The sequence below is a fragment of the Pleuronectes platessa genome, chromosome 2 (genome assembly GCF_947347685.1).
Source record: "Pleuronectes platessa chromosome 2, fPlePla1.1, whole genome shotgun sequence".
Taxonomy (NCBI): Eukaryota; Metazoa; Chordata; class Actinopteri; order Pleuronectiformes; family Pleuronectidae; genus Pleuronectes; species Pleuronectes platessa.
Genome location: NC_070627.1, coordinates 18,879,799 through 18,907,796, shown reverse-complemented (window position 1 = coordinate 18,907,796; position 27,998 = coordinate 18,879,799). Strand labels below are relative to the sequence as shown.

The window sequence follows — 27,998 nt, the reverse complement described above, 5'->3', positions numbered from 1 at the left end:
CTCCTCCCTCCCTCTCTCTCTCTCGAAACACTCAGAGTGGCCAGGGAAGTGAGAGGCGGATCAACAGGCGGCTTGACAATCGTAGCTGCGTTCTGCGCTACGCTTTCAGACTCGGGTAAAAGTCTATGAAGACTGGAGATGACTTTGCCTTCTTATCAGTCAAGACGCCTCACTGTCATGTGGACATTCTTCAGCCACCTTCTTTTGTTGATGCACTAAAGCTAAAACATGGCTCTTCCGTCAGCACAAAGCCCAGAGAGGCTGTCTGCAGAGGAATATCTTGGACAAAGATGAGAACAACTTTTTGCCTAAAGAAGAGAAACTCCTGCAAAGATGGTAAAGTATCAGCAGGTTTAACTTTTGGTTGTAGATCTTGACTGCTGGTTGAAGAGTTCAGGTGCTCCACTGACCCATTAAACTCAGACTATGACTTTAGTGGTTTTCACAGAAATGTTTCACAGAAGTTTTCTCCTGACTGTTGCTGATGTTCTACTTTAGACACAAAGCAAACAAGATTGAATTTCAAGCCCTTTTCAAATGATTTCTTCTCGACTGCATGAAACTGTGCACAGCACTGCTGCATCCCCTTTGTTCTCTTTTTATGAAACCTTATCTTTGTGACACACAAAAGGCAAAACATGGCTAATGTCACTGCACTCTCAAAACCTTTTCGTCATCCTGTGCACAGTTGGTGGGATTGTCTCACATCCCCGCAGCACCTCAAGCATTTTAAGAGCGAGTGACGGAGAGACGCACATTGTCTCTTTGTTTTGCTTCTTGAAGTCTTTTCATTAGAGCCTATTTGATGCGGATGGCACACAAGCCTGCAGTGAGTGGAGTGTTTTGTTGTTCTAATTATTCCACTACTTTGCATGTGCACATGATGGGATTCTTCAGATCAGGGTTGCGGCTCTTGTAAATGTTCAATCACAGGGCCTTGTCCAATCCCAATAACAACAGAAACAAAAGAGTGGCAGTGAGAAAACCACAGGATGGGAACATGTGAGACTTTGACGATGGATTTGAGGGGAAATGTGGTTTCTTTGAACTTTTTGGAACTGAAAACAGTCAAATAAATGCAGATAAAGACCATAATGATGCATGAAGCACAACTAAGAATGTATTTAGTGAATCTCCCCGATGTTCACCTCTTTAAATGGAGTCAAACCCATAATATGTGTCCAAGTGCACCGGATGAATGATGGTTTTACAGAGAGCGGGAGGGAAGGATAGTTAAAGATGTCCAGACTTGGCTGCTCGTCACGAACATCGCTGCACTTTGTCCTCCCCTCACATCCTCTGCAGCACTTGTTTGATCAGCTTTTACAGCCTTGGCTGTTTGTTTTTCTTAATAAATGACTGATGCTTTCGTTACCACCCACCATCTTAAAGTCGTGAGCCGGCAGAGTCAAAACTATTAGATTGCCGTGCTGTTCGTGACCAGGGGTTTCTATCTTAAGTAAACATTCAACAAAAAATACAAAACCCAGAGCCCCCTCGTGCTGGTGTGCACTATATTTGCATAAGTTACTGTGTGACAGGGGGCACCAAGAGTCATTCATTCACCAGCAAGGTCAAGCATCAAGCACATTCTTCTTAAGACCTTACAGCAGCATGTGTACAGTAAACATGGAGGTCTGGTGAAGCACAGACAAAGTGTCTGTTGCAGAATTCAAAGTTTATTCAAAGTTGATGCAAAGCATTAATGCCTGTGTGCTCTTGGGGTTTGTATTCATCTTTACAGCAGACACAGAGAAACATTACTGTTCATTTGGCGTCATGTCTTCACTCCAACTAGTCGCAAATTTGAGCTGTTTGCAGTTCTTTTTTTAAGTTATTGATTGTTTTTTTACTGAGCGTTGCAGCCCACTGTTATTAGAAATGTTGTGCTAAAAGCTGTATATACTGGCTGCGTCAAGAAATGTTCTTAATGAATGCCAAGACTAAACTAAACCAGAAATATTTGGTCTGAGAAACCAAAACAACACTTGAAAGACGCTAAATCTTCCAAACAGTTCTGAGGGAACCTGCAGAATACCTCTCTGTGAGATCATCATTACGTCCACAGTCCTTTTATCAGTAATATAACCGGTTTTATATGATCAGGAAGCTTCAGATCATCATCTCATCAGACAAGGTGTCTATTGTTGTTTTTTTATCAACCATATGCATATCACTGAATGTATGAACTGTGTAAAGACACTGTGGACATGCTGCATGAGAGAATCCAGACAGTCTCAGAGTTCACACACAAGGTCAGCTCTGTGTCTGTGTCTCTGACGGTCATGGGATAGTCATCAGTAGCTCCCTCCCCTGCCTGTAACAAGTCATCACATCTTTCCAACATCATGCGAGCTCCATTTCTGCCGACTGCTTCTCTCGCTGTGATTTTGCCTGAGCCCTACAGAGCCAGACCGGCGGAAAATCTAAACACTGAAGCGATGTGATTTATAGACAGAATATGAATAATTGCAGACATGTGCTTTGAGGAGCCGTATGAGCCAAATTTTTTCAATTTCTTTTTTGTCAGGAGGTGGAGGGTCTGAGAGTCGTCCTGGCTCTGTGAACGGTGTTTTCACTGTGTTTATTATCTATGTTTCACAAAAGTGGGTCAAAGTCAACAGAGGCTGTGCAGAGTGTTTTCAAAACAGAAGCACTGCCAAGTGTTTGGAGGATTTGTCCGTGCAGCCATAGACACTCAGTCTGTGAGTTTTCGGAGGGCAGTGTCTTAAGAGACCCAGTTTCTGCAACATTATCATTTGTGTGAGTGTTACTGTTGTCGTGGCCTCCTCTGGTGCCTCTTTTTGTGTGAACCGTTGTCTTTTTGCTACTTCGGTGGTTTCGACACACCAGTGTGACATAAAAATAAGCCTCTGCTTGTTTTAATTTAAAACCAGCTGAACAACTTCCGTCAGATTTGTGGAAATGAGCGCGATGTGGCAACCAGCGTGAAAATGCAATATTCTCACAGTGGGTGCACGAGGATTAAACCTCCCAGCTTCAATATTGTCGACTACAGTTTGTTTTAATGCTGCAGGTTAGAGGCTCTGATTTCCGGGCTCTCATTTTGCTCTGGCTCTGTGTGGAGCTGTGCACTTGTTTGGATTCCTATAAAATGTTTATGGAAGAAAAATGAGGAGCAGAGCAGATGTCAGTGTTGAGTACACTCATTATAAACACACTTACATGCAGACCAACAAACAACTTCCTTGTGTTATGGACGAATGGATTCTACAGGGCCTTCCTTCACTTCGCTTTTAATGTTCTTCAATCTTGTAGGTATTTTAACATCATGAGTCTGTCTATGAGAGCTATTAAGGCGAGCTGCACTTTCCAAAAACAAAGCATTTAGAGTTGTATTAGCAATAGTTTGCCAGATGTAAGCTTTGTGAATGAACCTGGATCCAGGAGACTTCAGGTTTAAAAAAAAGGTCAACTTGAACTTTGTGAACTTTTTCTCCTTTATGTGCATTTAGACATGTCATCGTTCATTCAAGCGTTTTTACGGCTAACCTGCATTGAAGCCTGTACAAGCTCTGTCCTTGCCAATCACGTCATCAGGCATTTCGCCATTTCTTTAACGTCACACTTTTCTGATCCTGTGGTGATTTAAAAACAATACTGAACTGACATAAAAGGAAATATGTTTTTTCAAAATTTGCAGCTTACAAACACCATCCCCAGAACCGAGAAACTACGAAGGAATTGTTTTCAAAAGCTGCTTTTAGACGTTACATGGTTGCCATGAATGACAGCAATGAGTCAGTGTCTGTGATTTCAGAAGAGATTACAGAAGAGATTTATGTTGGATTTACACACACTTGGTTCATTGTTTCATAAAGGCAAATACTTCCAGGATGAGTGTATACAGTAGTGTGTTTTGAGAGTTTCAGGTGAGATCGCAGATTATTACATGTTATGATGTTAGACCTTCATTGTTCATTCTTCTCAGATTCAGAGTCGTCTAAACACTTTGGATGAAATCAAAGTAAATCTTAATGTAATGAGTAAACTGCATCTCATGCAGCATGTCAAGAAAAAAAGAAATAGTAACCTTACTCCCTACTTATCTGTCTTCACGTTGCAAAGTGCTTAATGTAGGTTTGAGTTGCATTTATTTATACTGTTGTGAATGTTTGTGTTGGTCATTTTTACTGCTTTATCTCTTATTTGGCAAATTTCCTTTTAGTCAACAGCCAGTCTGGTTTTAAATTGTTTGGTTTTTCTTCATGTACAGGACTTTGTAACATTATTACCATGCCATATAAACAAAGTTTATTTTTATTAAAATTATACTCAATCAACTGATCTTAACTGTAATGGTGATGTACCTCAAGGACGAATCCTGGGTCTTCTTTTGTTCAGCTTATACATTATTATATTATTGATTTAAGTTCTGAACTACAAAATGAGTGAGTAAATGTATCATAGCAGGGACCCTGTTACATTCATTCTCTGTGAGCTTGCAGCGATGTTTACTCCTTCAGAAGTGATGTGAAGCAGCGATGTGGGAGTTTTATCTTGGAAGGGCTTTTTTTCTATTGGTTAAAAGGATTTAGAATGGTTCAGCTGAATGGAGTGGCCCTCTGCTGAGTTTAACAAGAGTGGATCTCACAAAGACGCCACTGTCTCAGGGCCAAACAGGAGATAGTGAGGGGAGAAGAAGGAGGGGTAACTGAGAAAAGTTTTTGATTATATGACTAAGACACTGAGTATGATTGTGATAATGATTCATCATCATTTCAACATCTTTCCTTTTGGGTGCAGTGTAAAACCAGTAATGGTAAAGCAAACACTGCAAAGGTATTTGTTGTAGCTTTTTTAAAACCACAAGTAAGAGAGAGATGAAATCCACATGTGAACTCAACTCACTTGTGACATCTCTCCCTTTCTTTCTCGTGATAATATATCTTGTGGTTAAGCATCATATCCCATCAGCCCTCTGTGTCCACTCTGATTGTGTTTGTAAGAGTTGGGTTGGTGTTATCTGAGGCTCTCGGACACGTCTGCACGTTCGGACATGCCAAATGGAGGCACTATTCAGGATTTACTGGAAGGACCTAACTCAACTGTCACTTCTGTTTATAGTTGGGTTTTTTTTGCCCTGTGGGGGCCGTGACAATCCATTTCATATGAGGATTTCAAAAAATGTGATAACCAGTCAAGAAAGAGACATTAGCAAAAATCCTTTCAGCGTGTCACATCACGATCTGCGTCCATTTAGCTGAAGTTAATCATCTTTAAAATCACATTCTCCTCAGCTTATCTTCGCTAATCTGTTGGCGCTTTGTGCCTGATGACACAGATTCAAATTGTGTGTTACACACCTCAACACTTTGTTTATACTGTGGCTCAAATCGGACTTTAGCCAAAGCCCCCAGGCAACATAGAAAAAAAGCTGTAATTACCTGCTTTAGAGTCAACTCTGCAAAAACCTCCCAGCACTCGCTAAATGCTAGACAAGACAAAGAGAGGGTGAACCTTCAAACAAATGCCTGTTGTCCACACTAGCATGACATTTCAGGTCAAACAATTATCTTCTTACAGACTGAGGTTCTTTCTAGAGTTAAACTACAGACACTGGACAATAGTCAGCAGAGAGGGAATCCCCTTGTCTTGAATGTGTTGAGGAGGCGGTGGTGGAATGAGGCAGTCAGCTGGATACCGACCAAGTCCCACAGTCCCTGCAGACTGAGATAAAGCCTCAGGATTTAAGCTTAATTGAACGCCTCTCATTGAACGCATGGCTGATTGTGGGCGTAAACGCTTGGAAAGAGAAGTAGCAACTCTATGTTTCTGTATACATAACGAAACATGGGCTAGATTCCACACACTGATGTATAGTGAGAGAAAATGTGTTATCATAGTGATATAGGCGTGTGATTGTGACTGGGTTTTCACATGGGACTGAACAAATTGACCAGCAGTTTATTCTACTGATAGGAAGCTAATGCACTGAACTGCACTGAAGACAATACAGTAGCTAAAGCCAGAATCTGTAGACAATCATTTGGAGTGTGTGTGAATATTGACTAAGATATTGTTGCACCAATATTTATTAAAAAAAGTAGTTTTTTCTTCTCAAATGGACAAGACATGAGTTATATTACATTTCTAGTTAGTTGCTTTTATTTTCTCTTCCTGTCACAGTGACCACAACATTTTCACATAACTTTTCCGAGCTGTAATTAGCTTTCTATTGCTGCTATACATTGAGATATCTGTGATAATCTGAGGAAAAATTTTAATTTAATGAATAAATAACTTTAAGATTAATCAACAATGATGCAGAATAACTAGAGAAGTCAAAATCAGTAGGAGAGAAATGAAATAACTCAGTTATCGATAAGTTCTTAAATGCAACAAATGCAGAGGCTGAATGCTGTGTCAGTCAGGCGTCCTGTATTGTCTAGAAAGGTTGTGTTCAATGAGGGTAAATGTTTTTTTTACAGGTCTGACTTTGCTTGCTTACTGAGTTGTGCAAGTACTTAGCTAACATGTTTTAACCAGTATAAGTCTGGTCAGAAGCCAAAAGGCCTACTATCAGTTTTCCATGATTATAATTACGACTGTAATTTATAACTTTCAATCTGATTGTAATTATGATTAAAGTCAAATGTTTCTACTGTCAAACAAAAAGTAACTTTTCAGGAAGAAGTTTGTCTTAAAAGAATTCATAAAGAGTTATCTGGCAGTTTGTCAGACGTAATGAGATACAGGAGAGCGAGCTTCGCCGGCAGGCCACCCTCCTCCCTGCCCTTACTTCATTTGGCTGCCTACCCTGTCTGAGCCGGGTCCAGCTGAGTGGTGCTCAGTAAAATCTCAAGAGGGTTTCACTCATATGAATATCACTCGCCAAACCACCCACAGAGAGGACCACCACTCAGGGGGGAAATGTCTCATACTTTTTCAACTTCTTTGTTTTGAGAATACAGACATTTCAGCCGGAGTGTTAACAACAGAGGCTAAATCTCAAATGAGGTTGGAGTACTGTTATGATAGTCGGTCACTACAGTTTTAGTCTAAGCAAATGCAGTAATTGAAGGACCGGTTAGTCTATAAAAGGGTTGACATGCTCTAATAAATCTGTGGAATCAGCAACCTAATCTACGCGTCTGCGTCAAAGCACACATGCAGGGCTGCACTGGTCTTAATAAAGCTTTAATGCTGGGAAACTATATACTAAGGCAAGTACAGAAACTCTGGACCTGTCAAATAAAGTAAAGTAAAGTAGCTTCACAGTGTTGTGTCTAATTAGATATGACCTCAGGTTAACATTTAGCTACGAGACGTACAGTAGAATCCAAAGCTGAATGGCTGCAGTTAGTCGACAAACAGCTGTGATGCATTACCATTCACGAAGCAGCCTCAAAGGTATTCTGTTGTCCATTTCCTAATCTATTGTGACAGATGTGCAAATCAAAAAAAGAAGCATTCCTTTCTACTGAGGACATGCAAGAGATACACAGAATACTGCAAGTGGTCAAGTTCTGATATCAGTGTTATTTAAGTTTGCAGACATTAAAGACCAGATACACAATACCAAACAAAAAAACGTATACAAATACAAAGTCTGGATGATTTCGTGAAACATTCAGTGAATCATGAGCTGTGGAAATGTTATGACCTTTGTTATCGAAGCTGCTTACATTAGTATTTGTTCAGTCCCAGTGCTAACCAGTGCGGGTTCTTTGAAGCTGCAGCACTTGTGTTTACACTGGGCCAGTCTCTGGTCTTAGTCAGGCCATCAAGCTAAATGGGGAAGGGGCTAAAAACAGAACCCTTTGTGGAGCTGGGAGATTTACCCAGCGGGGTACTGTGAACCGCTTGTATGAATAGCATAACCTGCTGTGATTGGCCACCAAGACCTGTCCAGATGTAAATTATGTGTCAAGTCCTTATTTTCACCTGACTCAACATGAATATTATTCCTTTTCTTCTCAAAGAGGCTTTTATTTGACTACAATGTGAGTGAATAAAGGAACAATTGTACATTTCGGTATACAGTACTCTAAATGATGAAAATGAAAAACAAAACATATATAGAAAGAGTTTATCCATAACCCACATCATACATGACCGTGAAATCAAACATGATACTGTAGATTATTTGAGTTCTAGAGAGATTAACCAAGGATCCTCTTTATTTAGAAAAGTGGACCAAATCGTGACTTTTAGCCATCTTGGCCGCAACCATGACTTGATATTGTTTTAATTCTATGTAATGTTTTGACCACTGTTAGGTCGTCAAAATACCAAAAGCATATTTTTGTACCAAATATCAGCAATAAGGCTATGTTTAATGACAAGTGGCAACATTTTACTTTTTCGTTAAAAATATTAGCATGGTGAACATTACACATGCTAATGTTAGCATGCTCATGTTGCTGGCATGAGGCCGAGAGGTATCTGAAGTCTGTTGCTTCGTCTGTCAGCTCAGGAAACAAGGATCAGGATCTCCCAGTTCTGGGATGATTGACGCTGGGGAACGTGCATGTGGCTGCGTGGAGTATTACACTCGACATACATGTATGGAGAAACACGCAGAAATCTTGACTCTGTATTTAGGTTTTAGCTTCCTACAAAGTTTCATGCGCCATCTAGTGACCTGTTTAAGTATTGTATGAACACAGTAAAGTTCAGTGAAACCACCTCAGAGACAACACAAATAAAAACTATAATACAGTGTCTGTTTTTAAAAACACTTGACTTATTCTTTTAGAAATTAATTGTTCCACAATGAGCTGTTAATGTCTTTAAATCAAATATTTGATTCCTGTATGTACAAATTTTAACCCTGAACACTGACATACACATGTGGCTCAGTTCAAAATCTGCGCAGTCTCATGTTTCTGTTTACATGTTTGTATACACGTTAATGATAGCAGGAATGTGCCATCGACTTTATACTATAATCTTATAATACTTTAAAATTATAAATATGCAAAGGAAAAGTTGTAATGCTACATTTCGACAGGTTGCACACACTCAGTCAGGCAGGACAGACTTAATCATCTCCAGGTACAGTTGAAAGAGTTTTGAGGAGGGTCAGACCTTGTCCTCTTGAAACTGTTTCTAATTTGTTTATTTAATTCCTATGTGCAGTCGATCATGATGTCAGTGAATCTGATGTTGTGAGTCATCCAAAATTGTTCTCAAGCTGTAAAGCAGATCAGTTTCTTTCTGATTATTTTTCTTAAACAGAAAACTCTGTGGGGGGAATCAGTAGGTCTACAGTCCGGCATAAAAGGCTTATAAAAATATCTGTGCTGTCATTTTGCATTTGCAGAGAATATGTATATGACATATCTTGGCCAAGTGAAATTTCTGCAAATAAATCCATGTTACGGAAAGTCCAATCCAAACAGACATCGAAATTTACTGTCCACATTCCACACGGTGCTCATTTTCGCCCCTACTCGCACACAACACTAAGAGAAGCACATTTCTTTGCATTAACCACAAACTATCCAAAGTGTAGGAACTAAGTAATGATAAAAAGCAGACCATTACGGATCAACTCCGGAACGTCATGTTATTCTTTAATCACTTTTTGAAATTTGTTGAACTGATTTAGGGGCATTTCATGTACTTTTCTTTATTCCTCCAGCTGTGACTAAATGTATTTAACATGAGTCTTCCAGTAATAATAGTCAGGAACCGTTTGTAATTAAACCCTAATCACTACCTTGCGGTTGTATGCCTCCGCCAGCCAGTCAAATTACAGGAAATCTCCCATTCAGTTCCTGAGTCATGCTGTTCAATAATTGACAGTGAAGTATTTTTGCAGATTATGATGTCACAGGAACATTGACCTTTAACATTTCAGATATAAAACGTCATAACTTCATGATTTCATTTATTTGATTAGATATTTGTGTAGAATTTTGTTATAATTAGAGTGAGGATTATGGCCAAAAACGTGTTTTGTGTAATAACAGTGGCCATGACTTTTGAAACCAAATTCAAATGAATGTGTAAATCAATGTTTCTGCCAAATGTGAAGAAATTACCTCAATTCATTCCTGAGATATAACATTCTCTATGGATTCAGACTGGCAGAGAACTCAACAACCCATTGACACATGTAGTTTCCGTGACTTGTTAAACACAAACCTCATGTCACTGACCTCCGTCTGTTCTTGTTCTCCAGAATCCAGAATCTCTGGACTCGTCCATCCAGAGCGCCCTCTCTGCCCTTTTCCCGCCTTTCGAGGCCACGGCGCCCGTCGTCCTCAGCCAGCTGTTTCGCACCATTGAGGAGCGTTACCACGGAGATGCATTGCAGTGCATGCTAGATTTCCTCATCCCCTCCAAACACTTGTTGGAGAGTGTCCAACAGGCAGCATGTGTACGTATCATACATCATCCTCTTCCTTGTAATATGCTGAATGTGCACACATTTCTTTAATTGTTGTACCTCAACAGCAGGTCTTACAGAGGCACTTAATATATGAATGCATATGCAGTTGTTCAGTTTGGTGGGAAAAGCTCTGCTCTTAGAGGCAGTCTAAAAACAGCAGGTGGGTTTTAATAGTGACATCTGTTAGATTTAGTATTTTACACAAATTAGACTATGTTGAGGTTTTAAGAAATCGCATATCCCCTCGGTCCAGGGGGAATACGTGTTTGGCGAAGATACTACCTGCTGCAATTTGTCAGAGACATAACTCATCTTAGCACAGATATAGAATAAATATATACAGACCATCATTTACTAAGTCTATTGGGTATGAACATCCATTACATTTCCATAGAACTCGCTATAAAGACAATTTGATGTTGCACAAATTTGAAACAAAATTGTATTATTTCCTAGGCTGGATACTCTGATGTGGTTTTCCGCTGTGAGGGCTGGCCTCTGTGTCTCCATGACAAAACCATCATCCAGTTAGCACCTGTAAACCCTCTGCTTCTGCGTCCTGGAGACTTCTATCTCCAAGTGGAACCTTTCGGGGACCAAGCGGCTCGCATCGTCCTCAAAAGTCTTCTGGAGGGTGGCGGTCGGGAGGTGGAGGAGACCCCCGTGCCTGAAACGTCCTACCCCTGCATCTTCACCCTGGACTGGCTGCAGGACATCAATGAAGGACGCCATGGGACTCCTCTGTCACGTTGCTTGCTTTGCACAGACCAAGGAGTAATCAAGTTGCCCTGGGCCCAGATAGCTATCCCAGAGTTTTTGGATAAGCCTAAGATCATGCCCACGTACCAGGAGGCCCCTCCTGAGCCGAAGCAGATCTCAGTCACCACCCATTACAACTCCTCCACCCTCCCGATGGGAGCAATGTTTCTTCCTGCAAAAGAAAGGATGTCGTTCTCTATGAGAACCGTGCACTGTTCTTCTAAACTTGTCAAAATGGAGCATGAAAGGCGCACACCAAAATCTTGCTCCAAACCTTTAATCAAACCAGTGGGTTGGGTTTCTCCTAATACGTGGGACAGTCGTAACTATGGAGAGATCGAGGGGGACTATGTGGACTTGGTGGATATCGCTAAAGGGAAGGCGTTGGTGGATAAGCAGAGAGACAGCCGCCCGGATCCACCCCATTCAGCTTTGTTCAAACCTGTGAGACCACCTCCACCTTTACCACTGGGGCATGGTGTCCCCTGCGGACGCACCCTTCAGTATGCAGAGGAGCCGTGTACGCCATGCAGCCAGAGGAAGCTGGGACAGGAGCTGACCGATCACGACTTGAAGTGTCGGTATAGAGACTCATACCTGGCAGCATTGAGGAACCCAGTCCCTTTCGAGAGAGGGAGCAGGGACCTACTCTCTGCCCTGGAGGAGGCCAGCTTTTGTGCAGAGGGGGAGTTAAGATCCAAGGGATTTGAAGCTCCGATAGATGAACTTGAAACCATTTATAACCACTCTAAAGAGGCTGTGATACGTCATGACCTCTGTCAATACAAACCTAGCTGTGAACCAACAACAGAACACGTTGTGTCTAACCTCAAAGACCTTCCTAGAAGCCCTGAGCCTAAACACCTTATGAAGGAATCACCCACGGTTTTGAAATCAACCCCTGGTTTGAGCCAGAGTCAGAGAGTTCAGACGAAACTGATTTCCCACCAGTTAGGACAAAAGACTAGCGAGCCCCCGGGATCCGATGTGTTCACGGAGACATTTGATGGCGACGTAAGACCACAGCAGAAGGTGGAGCTTCTGAAACCATCAGGGAAACACAAAGTTAAGCTGAGGTCTCTGTCCACAGTGTCAGAGACACCCAAAGGAAGTCCGCTCCTCTATAAACTCAACAACCGGAGCCAAAGTGATGTTTGCCCTGAAACAATCTCCAGTGTAATCCTGTGTAAGAAAGCTGAACTGTTGGATCAGGTGACCATGAAGCTAGAGAGACTGTCACAGAAAAAAGGTAAAGCAGAGTCAGCAAATTAAGATTCTTTTTATAAAATATTTAAAATGTTTAATTGCGATTTAAAGTGTAACTTTACACACACACACACACAAACACACACACACACACACACACACACACACACACACACACACACAAACACACACTTCTGTACTTCTTTCTTAGTGAGGCCAACCTTAGCCAACTAACTAAATACTAGCTCTAAGCCTAACCTAAACCTAATTGTAGCCCTAACCCTGAAACCAAACCCTCAAACAGTCCTTTGAAAAAGTGAGGACCGGTCAAAATGTCCTCACTTTCCAAAAATGATTCACAAAGATATAAGTACAGGACCACACACATACAGACTAACACACCAATTAGCCACAGCTACTGTATGTGTGTGTGTGTGTGTGTGTGTGTGTGTGTGTGTGTGTGTGTGTGTGTGTGTGTGTGTGTGTGTGTGTGTGTTTGCGTGTGCGTGTGAGTGTGCGTGTGTGTGAATGGTAGACGATGTAGTGGTTTAGGTGTTTGAGCCCAGCTTTCCAGATTCCAACTCGAGAGCAGTCGCTGGTGGCGGGGGGGCAGCCCCCCTTTGATTAGGAGAGTTAACTATTTTCAAATATAAATAAACACCATGAGGTAGAAAGGTTGACTGTATGTAAACTTTGGGCCTTCAAGGGCTGAGACAGTTTGAACACTAGGTGGCGCCATGATCAACCCATCAATATAGATCTTTTGAACCTTTAGTAAATTGATATTAAATCCAGCATTAATGTATGTCTTGTTGTTAGTGCAGTGTCTCTTAAAACACTTGCCCACACACAGTTTGTACATTGTTTTTATTTCATACAAAGACATCTTTTATGTTGCTGAATGATTGAACTACCACTGAACAGACTGAGCAGATTGAAACTCAACCTTGACCTTGCGTGCTCATAAGGGAATGTACAACACTGAGGGTCACAGTTCAGAAGGACTCTTTAGAAGAATGGTTGAAAGGTCAAAGGTCAGGACTGAGTATGATCTTCCTCCAGGGATCCTCCCATTGACTTTGGCTCTCTGGCAGAACAGCTGCATTGTCGTCAATCCCATTTCTGAGGGAGTGAACGGAAATAGCACGCTTGCACCCCATTGACAGAGAGGGCCTGATACCAGCGGGTAAAAAGAAAGAGCAAAGCATTCCTCTGATGTAGAGAGACAGTATAACATGCAAGAAGAGGGTTTCTGTGTCCCCTGCCCCTGCTGGCACGCACCCGCCTGCCCTCAGAGGGCCATGTTGAGATCCTGACTGGAGACATGCTTGTCATGAACTATTAAAGTAGCAAAGAGAGCGAGCACAGGCGAGGCTTTGTTGGCTCTGAGGAGAGGCCAGTTAGGATGTCTGTAATCAAAGCCAGGCTTAGTAGCCAGGCCGCCACAGTGTTTTGTTACTGAGTTACCACGACCAATGTTTAAGTTGTGTCTGCACACGGCTGAGCAGCTGTGTGGAGCAGGTCCGTGTTGAAAGAGGGCTGTTAAAAGTTACAGCTGAAGAAATGAATGATTGCTGTTAGTATGAGAGAGCACGTGCCACTGGACTGAATGTAAAGATGCTGCTTGATAAGACCTCTTAGAAGAAAGCCCCCAAGAAAATCTACAACTAACATTACACATGCAACTTTTTCCTGCAAACGTTTATATCACATTTTGTTTTTTTTTCACTAGGACTTGACTCGTGTGGATTTTTGTGAGCAAATGCTGATACTGATATTAGCTAGTAAACCATTTCAGATACCTATGTATCAATTGCTAGATATTAAAAGACATTATTCCTAAATGTCATAATTGAATCCTTAAGACAAATAAATGTATGCAGTTAAACCATAAATCTTATAATAAACAATTCTAAGTTTCAGAAAATATACATTTACATATACATTAACTTTACATCCACATCTGTTCAAGTTTTTATATTGGAGCATATGAGCAAATATATATATATATATATCTGTGAAAGACTCATATCAGCCAAATCACCAGTCAACCAATATATCAGTCGGACTCCAGTTCTTTGCTTTTCATTGTCCATTGTCAGGAATCCTGTACTTTTGTGTCCACTGACAGACTCCCACTCAAGCAGGAGTGAAACTTCCTCCACCGCAGAAGGAGGCGACTCCCGACTCTTCAACTCAAAGACAGAAAAAACATCTTCTCCTCAAACTGCGATTCCACCTGCAAGTCCAGACTCTCCACACACAGGAGAATCGACTTTCAGAAGCATCAGCGGTCTGATTGAATTGGGCATCATTTGTTTACCGGGTACCTTTGACACTAATGCGTCAGACATCACTTTGAGCATATTAAGTGTGGTTGGCTATGGAAAACAAGTATTTAGAACTTCTGCATCTTAAAAATCTCACTGGTACGTCAGTGCACGAGAATGTTGCACTGCGACGGCACTTTTCATTACTTTTCATGACTTTGACTCAAATGAGTCTCTCTTGACCACTTTGTGACTTTAAGAACCCACCTGTGACCCCAGCAGCTCTCGTGTAACATCAGGGTGTGACTGAGCAGATGTTCAAATGACTGCGAGTCCCAGCCAGTCACTAGAGCACCTTACTTTTCTTATATGAGCATCAAGACGTCTTTATGACAAAACATCAACGAATGTGATATGGCTAGTGAATAATTTGGAAGATTCACAACCCTCAAAGTATCTATGAGCAAATTAACTTTACATAATTCCACAAATCTTTTGTTAAAGATTAGATAGGATTGTATGTCCTTTCCTAACGTTTCTCTGATGCGGTTGTTTGCAGGCAGCAGGGACAGGACCTGCAGAGCAGTTGTGGAGGTTCATGGTGACAGGAAGGAGTGGACGTCGCCCCTTGTATCAGCTCACTCTGTGTGCCAGATGCTGCTCTACCTACACTCCATACCAAGGTATGGAAAATTCTGACGTGTGTTTTTTATTTAAACAGATCGAAAAGCAGAAATTGGATTTAGTTGATATCTGGATTTACCCGTCAGCGCCCATGGTGCCATGTGATACAATTGACCACAAGAGGGCAGCAAAGCATCATTTAAACAGTTTTTTCAGCAGTCACCGCAGAATTTGAATACAGCACATACTCTCACAGCCAAACAATCAGAATCCTTATGGCATCCCATTAATCGTTACTGTTTTAAAATAATAAATAGGCAGAATCACAACTTTATGAATAAGTCTGCCTGTTCACCTGTGCCGTCCCTCTGCCCAAAGTTCTCCAAAACTTTGGCAATGATTTTTGTATGAGTTTGATGAAGTCTTTAAACATCAAAAAGCCATTCCCTAGAGAGTTTGGCCTTCCTCTATCCACAGTAAATAGCTCCACTCTGACAGCCAGCCGGCCAACTGTCTGGCATGCAGCGACTTGCTAGAATTAGCAGCCAATATGATATCGGATCATTCAGCGGTTACCCGAGGAGGAGAGGGCATTAAAAGGGTGTTAAAGAAATGTGACATGTGAAGAAGTGGTGGTTGTGTGGATGACAGGGGGAAATAACATAGATTATTACAGATCTGGGAAGTTAATTGTTAGTTAATGTGAGAGTATTTGAATGTTGCATCACATAAAGACCCCTGTGATGAACATGGGCTCACACGAATAAGGGGTTTTTCATAGGAAAGAGGTTCGAGAGCTTGGAATGACTTTGGTCATCAATGCCAGGAAGAAGCCTCCCCCTCTCCACGTCTACAAAGCTCTGCTGATGGCCCAGGTTACAACACACACACACACACAAACACACATACACACACACATACTCACACACACACGTCATAGTGAATAATAAACCACAGACCTCACCCCAAAAACAATCACATCATCAGTAATAAAGTCAATAGGCATTACAGTGTTTTTTAACCTTTAATGGGTTTAAATCTGCAGGAACAAGCTCTTCATGCTGTGCACAGTATCGTCATACTGATGGATAAAGACACTTGTCCACGCCCTGAAAAACAGCCCGGGCTGCAGGTGAGAAATAAAACACCTCTCATGTCCCCTTTCTGTGTATTTTATTTTGATTTTAGTCAGATCTGACACCAGAGACGACTATTTTTCCTTCCTTACATAAAAACCCTTTGTCTTTCCCTGTAAGATGGACATAGTGACGTCTATGAAAGCCCTCAACAAGACAGTGGAAGCCTCCCAGCTGACATCTGACCTGGGCGGTACCTTTGCTTACAGCCACACAGACTGGGTGCAGTTTCACCAGGTACTGACTGTTCAACATGTGTCTGCAGAATAGTTGCAGCTGTGGTAACACATCCCACAGCATTCACTTTGATAGAGAGTTTCCTGTGAATTCAGAAGAGATTGCTGTAAAACACAACTCACCCACTGGAAATTACTTCACTATCCACACACCCACACCAAGCATCCATCATCTCTATTATTGTTTAATGCCCAATGGAGCTTTGGCTTTGGAGAGGAGGGAGGATATGGTTACAGCGATAAAGTGCAGAGTCCTATCTAAGTGATAAATTTGATTAAATATTACAGTTTAAATTACAGACAGTCAAGTGGGAGTGGAAAGTGGTTATGCAGCCCTGATGAGTACAGACTGGGATGGAAAGTCTTTGATGTTTGGGAGACCCAGATGTCCTTACATTGTAGATCTCAGGTACCCCTGACCAACTCAGAGACACTAATATAGCTGCTTCCAGACATGCACTGAGCTCCGCAGCTCCTCAGTATTTTCTCCGATCGAGGTGCTTGTGTGAACAAATTGTCAGAGTGAGACGCTCCGCAGTATCTATGGACTTTCTCCGCCAGGCCTCCTGGTATAATGTCCGTAGAAATCTAGGAGAAGTCGATGTGTGACCACAGCAGGGGATCCCCCGCTGGATTCACCAAGAAGATGTCAAGAGAGTTTGTGCCGATAAGAGCTTATGACGGTGTCGTGGCGCTGTAAACATGATCACGTGATCTCTGCAGTGGAGTTAACACGTCACTTCCTGTCTCGGCCCGCTGCACCCGGCTGAACCACCTCTCGTCTGAACATGCAGGGGATTTGTCACTGCTGTAAACGTGTCTGTGCAGGAAACCTCTCGCTGTGTGTAAGGCAAAGTCTGAGTAAACACTGCAGCCAATGCTCCGGTTTTTACCCAGAGTTCATGTGTGAAAACGGCTTGACTGACCATGACGCACAGAGACACTAACTGTTTTCCTGGATTGTCACTGAGGTCACAACTATCCTTGAAAGGGACAAGAACTATTTATTGTCGTAAATTAAATTAGTGTGACTGTGGACAGAAGAGTAGTCAGAATTAAAAAATTACAGAAAACCTTTGTTAGGGCTTTTTAGTTGGTTGTAATATGCAACTTCCCCTTTAGATGTCACAGCCTCCTACAAACGGAACCTTTAAACATTCCTTTAACCTACAGTGTTAATAAAGTTCAAGCTTTTTGCACAGCAGGGCATTCAACTGCAGGTCAGAGCCAAGCAGCTGAAGTTTAGAAGCTGTTTGCAGGATAAATCTGATTAATCTGTGATTACATAACATATTCTTGCAACTTTGTTTTCTGTCTCTTTTCTTATGAATTGTGTTTGTGAATTAGTGAATTATTTTACATCTTCAAGCCCCCAAATGAAAACGGTTTTAACTATAACTTGAGTAACTAATAAAACATATAATTTCCCATTACATACTTCCATTGGCCATAATACACTAGCAGATAAGCAGTGGCAACCAGGCTCCTTCACTTCTGAATGGGGGTTTCAGCTTCTTAGCCATTAGCTCACTCACCACAAAACCTGAGCATGAAATTGTCCCTGTTAGAGTGTGGTCATGTGAAAGCTGCTTGTTGGACAGCAAGGAGCATTAACTTTATCCAAGAGCATTTCTCCTTGTAACTCAGCTCAGCTATAGGTTTCCAGCTGTAATGAAGCTAACTATAGACACACTGTGTTGTCTTTTAATTCAACAACAGCTAAATGTTTAATTTCTCCAGCATTCTGAATATACCTCTGTTGACCGTCGCTGTGGTGCTTGGTGGTGATAACGCGTAATATAGGTACATATGGGTTTATTTCACCCTGACTATGAATTGTCTCTTGGCCTGAGGCACTCGCCCTGTTAAATCCTCTGGAAGGGGTCTCAGTCCACACAGCCTGGGAAAGAACCCTACTAATCCACAGGATGGAAACAGACTTAGGAACAGCTGTATGCAGTAGCTGTGTCGATTACAAAAACATAGGGAAGGGTGACGGAAGAAGTTCTCATTAATCCAGGATGTCAAAGTAAAGGTCAGATTGAAAAAACTACGGTGGCATTGTTCAGTATTTCTGGTGTGTTATTCTGCCATAGCTCGCTGCACACTGAGGGCAGTCTCCTGTGTTTCTCAGTGCATGGCCCCAGGATGGTCCTGACCGTAGTGCTTTCTGCAGCTGACGGAGGACATATATACAGAAAGCTTTCAAATGTGTTTGTTAATCTCCACCAATCGTCCCTTTTGAACCTAAATCATTTCAGAAACTGGTGTCCTTCATGGCTGAATTGCGAGGGGCCGACTTCCTGTTGCAGAAGGCCATCAGGAATGTGGATGGCAGCAAAAAGACAGACACCGCCCAGGTAAAACGCACACATTCATACTCTGATCTATGATATAATTATTTGAGGAACTGGGCCTTCATTTGGATTTTGTATGTGCCGCAGGATGTGCAGCAGTGTATTCAGGAACAGAGGGCTTCGATGAAGGAGGTGCTGGAGGACACTCGACTGGTGACCCTGCAGAGAGAAGGAGGGGCTGCACTGGCCAGGATGAGGAAAGAGGAGTTCAGATTTCCACAGTCTGAAGATTACAGGTATCACAATATATTGACCTGTTGTTCTGCCTCTTATACTGAACAGTACAGTGAGAGGAACACATTGTAACAGCATTTCCCAAATTTCATTTAATCAGCATTATATGATCAATTGTTTACCTTTCTGTACCTTGAGGTATTTGTACCTTACTTATTAATGCAGCTTTTTACTTGACTACATTCATTTTACAGCTAAAGCTACCTATTACTTTACAATATAAAAGCCCTGCAGACCCACATAGGTGTTTTATTGTTTATTTTCATTTGCCGGGATGAAACACCAAATGTCAACAACTTTTATACATAGTGCTAATGTAGATATTAGATATTCCAGTTTTAACATAGGTAACAAAACCAACAGATAAGTGAGGGAGTTATAAATCACTATAAATAACATGTGTGTGCAGATATATCACATTTGACCAAATCATGTATAGTAATAAATCAGTAATATTTGATAATAAATCACTATCAGGGGCCGTTCTGAATAATTAAACACTTTTACCTGATATCATTCACATACTTTTACTCAGGTTATATATGAACGTGTGCATGATTTTTATTCATATATTCCCCAGTGGTATAATCTGAACATTTATTCTACCACTGCATAGATTAGTGTTTTAAATTATAGTCCAAACTGTGTTTCAAAGATATGCACAACAGCAAGTGGACAGAATTTAATCTTAGATTAATGTGCCAACTGAAATTCATCAGCTAACTGATGCATATGTGAAAGCTGAAAAAGAATTCCATTCAATCTATTTATTTTTTTGAAAGAATTGTGAAAAGTACAATATATTGTACATACTGCAGTTTAACAGGGCAGCAAGAACATGAAGGGAGTCTGCAGAATTATATTGGACTCCATACAAAAGCCTTTTGTTACTTATTGCTCAACTATTTGGCAAACTAAGATCCTAATGCCAATTATAATTCCTGATGTCATTTTACTTTAAGGGTAGGGTACTTCCAAGAACTATAATTCAGAAAACATATCTGAGAGTGCTGGGTGGTATTTGTCAGTTGTTCTTTATAATATATGTCTCTTCGTGCCTGCAGAGATGGTCTGGAATCGGTAACAAGTCTGTACAACCAGGTGGAGGAGAAGCTCCACATGCTGGTGATGAGATCCAACGAGTCCCTGCAGCACCTGGAGTTTCTCTTCAGCCTCAGAGACATGGAGGCCAAAATCAGCACGGTACCACCAGTCTCTCTATTAACAGGGTGTTTTAGACAGGGCTGTGAAGTATTGGTGTCATGTTCTTTATGAGTTTGACTGTTAGAATAAGAAATGTAATCATAACATCTCAGTTTGCCAAATTATAAATCAACGTTGCATAACTCTACATTACATTATGCAGACAGGGACCTGGTTCGCTATAGAGGGTGAGCAGAGACTGGTGGACTCTTACACAACAGACGATACTCTGGTGTGCACTGAAAAGGCTCTGCAGCACTTTGAACAGTTTCACACTCAATCCAAGGTATTTCTCTAAAAGGGGTTTAAAAGACTTTATCCTTATATGGCTCTCTGTTTCTCTGTTCACATGCAAACATTTTCTGCTGAATCTCCCATTGCAGAAATATTTAAATGGCTGCACTGATAACAGTAAACGGTAGATTAAGAAAGTTCAGACAGGGAGTTCCACTTGACTTCTCTTTGTTTATCTCAGGAGAAACATCAATACGCCTTGACCCTTGTGACGGAGGCCCAGGGAATTGTCGCTGCCAGCAACTCCAGCCCTGCCACAGATGTTTTTCTTACCCTGATAAGTTCTTTCAAATCCAATGTGGATGGTTTTATGTTGCGGGCGGAGAAGAGATACAAGGAACTGGACACACTGTTGCACATTCACCGCTTCTGTTTTCAGGTTTGTGTTTTTTTTATTGCTTCATTTTTTTTCCCACTTGTAATTTAAATCTCTACTTTTTCTGCTTCCACTTGCCCTTTCTCTGCATATAGAATCTAAAATGCTGAATTCACTTTTTTCTGTCTCTCTCTCTCTCTCTAGGCCTCTGCCCTGGCCAAGGAATGCAGTCATTTTTTGGAGCAGGTAGAGCAGGGGTGTTACTCAGCTCAGACCCTAAGCACACTCCAGATGTATGAAAGGAGATTAGGTGGGGAATTCTCCACCCTGCACTTCCAGGCGCTGAAAGCTAAGGCCTGTGCAGTGGGATCTGGCGTGTTAAAGGTGTGGAATGCATCCTGCGTCCAGTGCCAAGAAGTCAGAACGCGTCTTGAGGAGATGCAGAAGAAGAAAGGAGCAGATAAGAAGCAGACCACAGCTGCAGCCTCTCAAATGGAACATGGGGGGACGGATATGGATGGGAATAGGAGTGAGATGGGGGAGGATGAACGTCCTCTGATAATGCAGCCAACCTCTCCGAAAAAGGCCGTCGATATTTCAGAAAATAAAAGAGAAAGCACCAGTGCTGCATTTTCCAAACACCATTCAAAACCTGACTTGAAAGAAAGTGAGAAAGGACCTGATGCAACAGTTAAAAATATAAAAATTACAGTTTTTCCACAAAAAAGTGACAAACATCCAGAGACCAAATGGAGGCCAAGAGAGCACCGCAGCCAGGTAGATCTGAGGAGCTGGGACTCTAGTGAAGTGTGCCATGATTCCCCACCGCACAAAGGCCTGGGTCGGTCCCTGAGCGATGGATCATGTGTCAGCTCTCCCTTGATGAGCATCTCGGGCTTTTCACCTCTGAATGTGAGACACAAACACTGTCAGGGCAGGACACAGCCACTCCGACAAGATCTGCAGCCTTTCCAAAATCTGCCCATTTCCCCTAATGGGAGTTTACAGTCAGGGAACTCGAGCTGCAAGTCGATCAGAGACAGTCATGAAGTGGAGGGATGCACAACCTCCACCCAGAGCCCTGAAGATTCCACAACCCCAGAGACATTACTCCCACCAACAGAAAACAATGGCAGCAGTGTTTTGTAAGTGATGCCACCCTCCCTCAGCTCAGCAAAGTAAATGATATTCTTAGCTTCATGAAAGAGAAAATTATTCACCAGTTAAACAATAACATCTTACTCTGTTTCAATCATTAAACATAAAACTAAGTTATGATACCAATATCACCTAAATATTACTTGAGAGCTTTAACAAAATCTGTGATTTTACATTTTTCATTTCCTACATGTGAAACAGAAAACTGCAGCGGATAATGGAGGAGCTGCTGTCCACAGAGAGGGAGTATGTGAAGGCTCTGGGTTACGTTCGAGAACACTACTTCCCCGAGCTGGAGAGGGCCGACGTCCCTCAGGACCTCAGGGGCCAGAGGGGGAGCATTTTTGGTAACTTAGAAAAACTCCACGACTTCCACCAACATCATTTCCTGGACGAGCTGCAGAGCTGCGTGAAGGAACCCATCAGAGTGGGACGCTGCTTCCTGCGACACGTAGGTGCTGCTGGGTGGTCCACTGTGATGCTTTTGAAAATGTATTAGCTTGCTCTGAGAGAGTGATGCAGCTCGTTCATAACAAAACAAGCTACATGTTAAACAGAAATGGAAAGTGAGTTATCAGAGAGGACATACTTACACCAATGCCCCACAGTTCCGTTATCGAGCCACATTTAATGTCATTAGACACTGATTTTTATTTGGATCTGCAACACATCGCAGACGCTCATTAAGTCCCCTAAACGTGCCTGGTATTTCCCTTCAAGATCCATACTATTTATTTAATCAACGGAAATTTTAAAAAATCCCCTAATCCCCTAAAATGAATTTTTTTTTAAATGGTTCTTCCCTGACACATACCGCAAGTTTCATGATAATCCATCCAGTAGTTTTTACATTATCCTGCTAATTAAAAACAAACACAGAAGAAAACATATCTCCTAAATAGAGTTTTTAAGATAAATACACATACGGCTTCATAAATTGATGTGGCTGCATTATTTCCATGAAACAATCATGTATTGACAGATGAGCCTCTGTTTAGTGGTCCATTGTTTCCTTTTTAAACCCGATAGTTCAGTTTAATTAATTGGCAACAAAAGTTCTTCCAGATGTGTCCCGACTGTAAACAAATGTCCATTGCTTTTGCTTTAAAAAATCTTTACTTTCAACAACTTACATGTTGATTTCATTAAACATTTATTGGAAAAACAAAATGCCGCATTTTACAGTGTGGCCACTTTTACTGGTGATGATGAATGATGATGGTCTTTATTCCTTTTGTTTCAGAGAGAGAGCTTTGCTTTGTATGCCCTTTACAGCAAGAACAAACCACAGTCTGATAGTCTTCTCATCAATCATGGGCAGGTTTTCTTTAAGGTAAGAACCCCTTCCGCTCTACCTTTGCTCTTCATGCGCTCATTCCTCTGCCAAAATTATACATCAGCATCTCTAACAAGAGAAGATAGTGTTTTTTTTTAATTTAAATTTAAATTAAACATGTCACAACATGTTATGTCATGTGTTCTACAAGTGGGAGCATGCATATGGACTCTTTACATACATACAACCCCATTTGTAGACAGCAGTTGGCACAGCTGTGCTTTGCACTAAATGCTACCAGCATGCTCAGCATGGTCACAACCCATCCATCAATCCATTCGTCCATCTATCCTTCCATCCATCTATTGTCTACTTATCCTTTGATGGTCGCGGCAAAGTGACAACGTGAGGTACACTCTGACTGGTTCCCAGCGTATCGCGAGGACAAATTAAAGACACAATGCTAATATGCAACACAAAATAGCAACGTCATGTCGACACTAGAGCAAAGTCATTAGGTTGATCCTCTGGGGAACAGGAATAAATGTATGACATTTCATGGCAATCCATATATATTATATAACAATTTTAATCAGCTATTCTGTGTTTTATCCCTTATAAAATGTTCAGTCCATATTTGATCCATGTTAAGTCCCACTCACTCAACATGATGCAGTTTTCCAACTCAGCCTCTATCATTATCCCAATGCAGTTCTACCAGAACATCTGTAGCACAGCTGCAGGTTCACTGACTGCTCTGTCTCTCCTCTTCGACCACCAGCAAAAACAGCTGATGCTGGGAGATAAAATGGACCTGTGTTCATACCTGCTGAAGCCTGTTCAGCGCATCAGTAAATACAGTCTGCTGCTGCAGGACATGATGAGAGAGTGTGGTCCAGGACAAACCAGAGAGATGTCTGAGGTCCAGGCTGCCCTGGAGGTCATCCACTTCCAGCTCCGCCATGGCAACAACCTGCTGGCCATGGACGCCATCAACAACTGTGACGTAGGTTCTGTGTAATTTTGTAAATGCAGAAATTAGACAATTGGTTCATTGGAATATGACTGATATCATTGAGCAACTTCAGTGGAAAGGGATTGAGGAACACATGTACTGGCAAGACTATGTAATCCGTCATGGATAATTTGTAGTGAAGGTGAAATTAAGTGAAGCTTGGCTTTTTGGCTGTGTCATCGAGTAATCATGATTAATCTGGCATTGGATCGGAAGAGCTGGATGAAAAACACCAGAGCAAACAGTAGTTTTATCATCTCTCCCCTGGAATGTAAAGGGAGATGTGTGGGTGGATAATGGCCTGGAGTTTCCAGTATCTGGAGTGTAGAAATACAGGAAGAGTTGGATTCATGACAGGTTTTTCTGTTCATTTTATGGTCTTTCTCACATTCCAATATAATACTGAAGTTCATGTGCTGAAGTTTACTGTATCTGCTGTGAGCAAAATCTGAACATTAAGCACGTGTCTCCTTTTTGTGTGCTGCAGGTTAATCTGAAGGAGCAGGGCCAGCTGAGACGCCAGGATGAGTTCCTGGTAACATTCAGGAAAAAAAAGTGTTTCCGCCACATCTTCCTCTTTCAAGAACTCATCCTCTTTAGCAAGACTCGAAAGACGGACGTAGGAAATGACACATATATCTACAAACAGTCTTTCAAGGTTCATATAGCATACACACACATTCACACACACGCTCACACACACGCTCACACACACACACACGCTCTTGTACTTCTATCTTTCCTCACTCATTGTTATAGTAACCTTACCCCATCCTTGCTGCATTGCTGCACAATCCTAGAAAATACAAGGAATTTGTGATTAAAACTCCACGCACTTCCACTTCCTGAGTCTGCTTCAGTGCTGAACTCATTGAAACACTCCTCAACAGAGAGTTACATGTCAACAGAGCCAGCAACTTAAATTCATGCATATCCTAATGAACAAAACCAAATCACAGGATAATAGGTGTTTGGCTCCCCATCTCTTTACAGTTTGAGTTTGTTGGGGTTTTGTTAACTGTGCATTTCACTGAAACTGATCAGGTCGGTGTTGACGGATGCTGATCTGAAAACTTTAATGACTTAAGCATGACTGACACAACGCAAAGTTGTATTTTTGAAAGATAACACAGATTTTGTGTTGAAAGACCCAACCACTTCCACCATGTACAATTTCCTGTGCTTTACAGTCCAGATGACTGGATACACTCTTTATCAACCACCTACACAACCTCCTCTCCAGCAGTTTACTGGGCCCTCTGATACACTGCATTACCCTTCACAAACAATTTGAGTCTTTTCTGTATTTACCATTTTACAGCTTCAGTTTGTCCTTGTTTGTATTTAGACATCAGACATAGGCATGACCCAGAACAGCGGCGACAGCGGCCTGTGTTTCGAGATCTGGTTCAGGAAGAGGAAAACGCAGGACACCTACGTACTCCAGGCAGTTAGCCGAGAGGTGAAGGAGGCTTGGACCAAGGACCTGGAGCGCATCCTCTGGGAGCAGGCGGTGCACAACAGAGGTAACATCAAGCACTAAAGACAGTGAATAAATCAGAGTATTGAATTTTACATCATCAAAAAACATAGCTCATAATTTAAAGCATTTTTAAACAAATGTTTAATTTCACGTGTTTCTTAGAGGTCCGTATGCAGGAGAGAGTGTTCATGGGTATTGGAAACAAGCCTTTCATGGACATTCAACCCAGTGAAGCAGCTATCAGTGACAGAGCGGTCAACTATGTACTGATGGGAACAAGTACGTAAAACACAACCATTAACTCCAGTTGTATCAGTATTATGGTGATAGTTTTCTTTCACTCTGACCTTTTAAATCCCATCACACTTCTTATTCTCATCTAGTCTCTGCAGAAAACAAGGCGCTGTCCTCTGTGGGATCATGTGTGGCAAAGGATGGGCGGCCAAAATCTGTCGGCTCAGGCACCAGTTCATCTTCCTCCTCTTCCTCTGGAGGCAGTTCCATGTCCCCTATGGGATACCGGTGTAGACCAAAGGGCAGGTCGATGGATGGGGTGCTTGCAGGATACATATCGCCCCCTGGAGCGCTAGAGGAGGATGATCTGGACCATGACAGTGGGAGTCAGACCTTACTATGTGAGTTTGGTCAGTGTACAAGTGGGTTAGTGGGTTGGTTGAGGTTGTAAGTGTTTGTGGTTGATTGACTGGATTTTTCCTCCATCACTCTATCCATCCGCTCACCCCTCCATTTGTCCCATGTTTAATCAAGTCTTCTCTACCTTCCAGTGGACAGCTCGGAGTCATCAGGAGAGAGTGTGAGCGGCTTCAGCAGCTGCAGTCATGGCTACCACTCAGCCGTTGGAGGGGAGGCGGAGGACTCCTCCTCTATGTGTGCCTCTGTAACCTCTGTTAAAGAGGCTGCGGTCGGTCACCGAGCTGAAGCTTCTGCACAATACCACAAACCAAATGCTTTGGCGGGATCCCCAGACAAAGCTCAACCACCAGTTGCGCCAAAGCCCAAACCCAAACCACAGTGCCAGGCCAAGGATCTCCCCTGTGGCAAGGTACGGCACAAATCTCCTCTTTCAAGTATTTAGCTTATTGACATGATTCAAAGCATCAGAAAACACCTAATTAACCCTGAAAGTAAATTAAACACAGTAATTAGTTATTACCTTTAGCTGCCATAGTTCCTTTTTTCTGCCTTTCAGATATAATTTGTCGATACTCTGTTGTGATTGTAAATTATCTTAAACTAAGAATGTTTTTATGACTATCAGATTCAGAACACTAACGTTGGAAAATCCACTGAGGTTTGACTTGTGAGAAATGGTATAAGGTGAGTTCATTAAAGTGTAATTTCATGCCATTGACAACATTATCCAGCTACCCTATTATACACATATTTATTAATAAGTGATATTAAACTGTGCCCCCCCTCCTCCCGCAGATCTAGAGTCAAACAAAGAAAAAGAAGAGAGAAGTCGACCATTGTCTGCGTAGAAGAGAGAGCAGCTCTTGGAACAGAAACCCTTAATATACAATGTGTTACTGTAATCCATTACCACTCTGTAAATACAGCTTTTAAATCCCACCACTTAAAGAACAGGTCAGAAATGTACTGTACTCTGAGCATGAACAGCGACACATTTTGAAATACACACCGTACCTGACCTGGGTCTGCATAGTGTCTTTTAAATCAGTGTCATAGTTTATTCAGAATATCATAGAGTTACTATAAGTCTTTGTCTCTGTGCTTAACGCTAAACTACACCTTTTTTTTTAAATGTGGCTAATTCACTGTGGTGAAATAATAAAGCAGCAAATAATGTCATCTTTTATATCTACTGCCTTTTGTACAGTTATCAAACTTATTATAAACACTTTCTTTGTTCTTAATTAACAGTTTTGTATAAACTTGTGTGTTACTGCTATGAAGATATTGTTCCATGTAACAGTTGTATTTGAATACAAAACATTTGCAGTAATGGGGTTTGCTTGATTTATGTGTTTTTATTTGATCCTCAGCATTTTTTTTCAACAATCCTAACAACAGCAGTGAGCCGGGC

At 41.7% G+C, this 27,998-nt stretch overlaps 1 protein-coding gene across 1 annotated transcript; it reads left to right on the top strand.

Annotated features, from left to right (window-relative positions):
• Positions 1-7: 7 nt before the first annotated feature.
• Positions 8-27,917, top strand: quo (quattro). The gene is made up of 24 exons (XM_053441454.1): positions 8-336; positions 10,154-10,351; positions 10,820-12,371; positions 14,460-14,654; positions 15,158-15,281; positions 16,004-16,097; positions 16,268-16,354; positions 16,479-16,595; positions 18,856-18,954; positions 19,039-19,187; positions 20,250-20,388; positions 20,552-20,674; positions 20,864-21,061; positions 21,203-22,143; positions 22,358-22,607; positions 23,400-23,489; positions 24,214-24,438; positions 24,935-25,105; positions 25,796-25,973; positions 26,093-26,209; positions 26,314-26,565; positions 26,716-26,993; positions 27,210-27,268; positions 27,380-27,917. Exons 1-23 carry the CDS (start codon positions 334-336, stop codon positions 27,246-27,248), a joined length of 5,619 nt encoding a protein of 1,872 aa, XP_053297429.1. The 5' UTR covers positions 8-333; the 3' UTR covers positions 27,249-27,268; positions 27,380-27,917.
• The last annotated feature ends 81 nt before the right edge of the window (positions 27,918-27,998 follow it).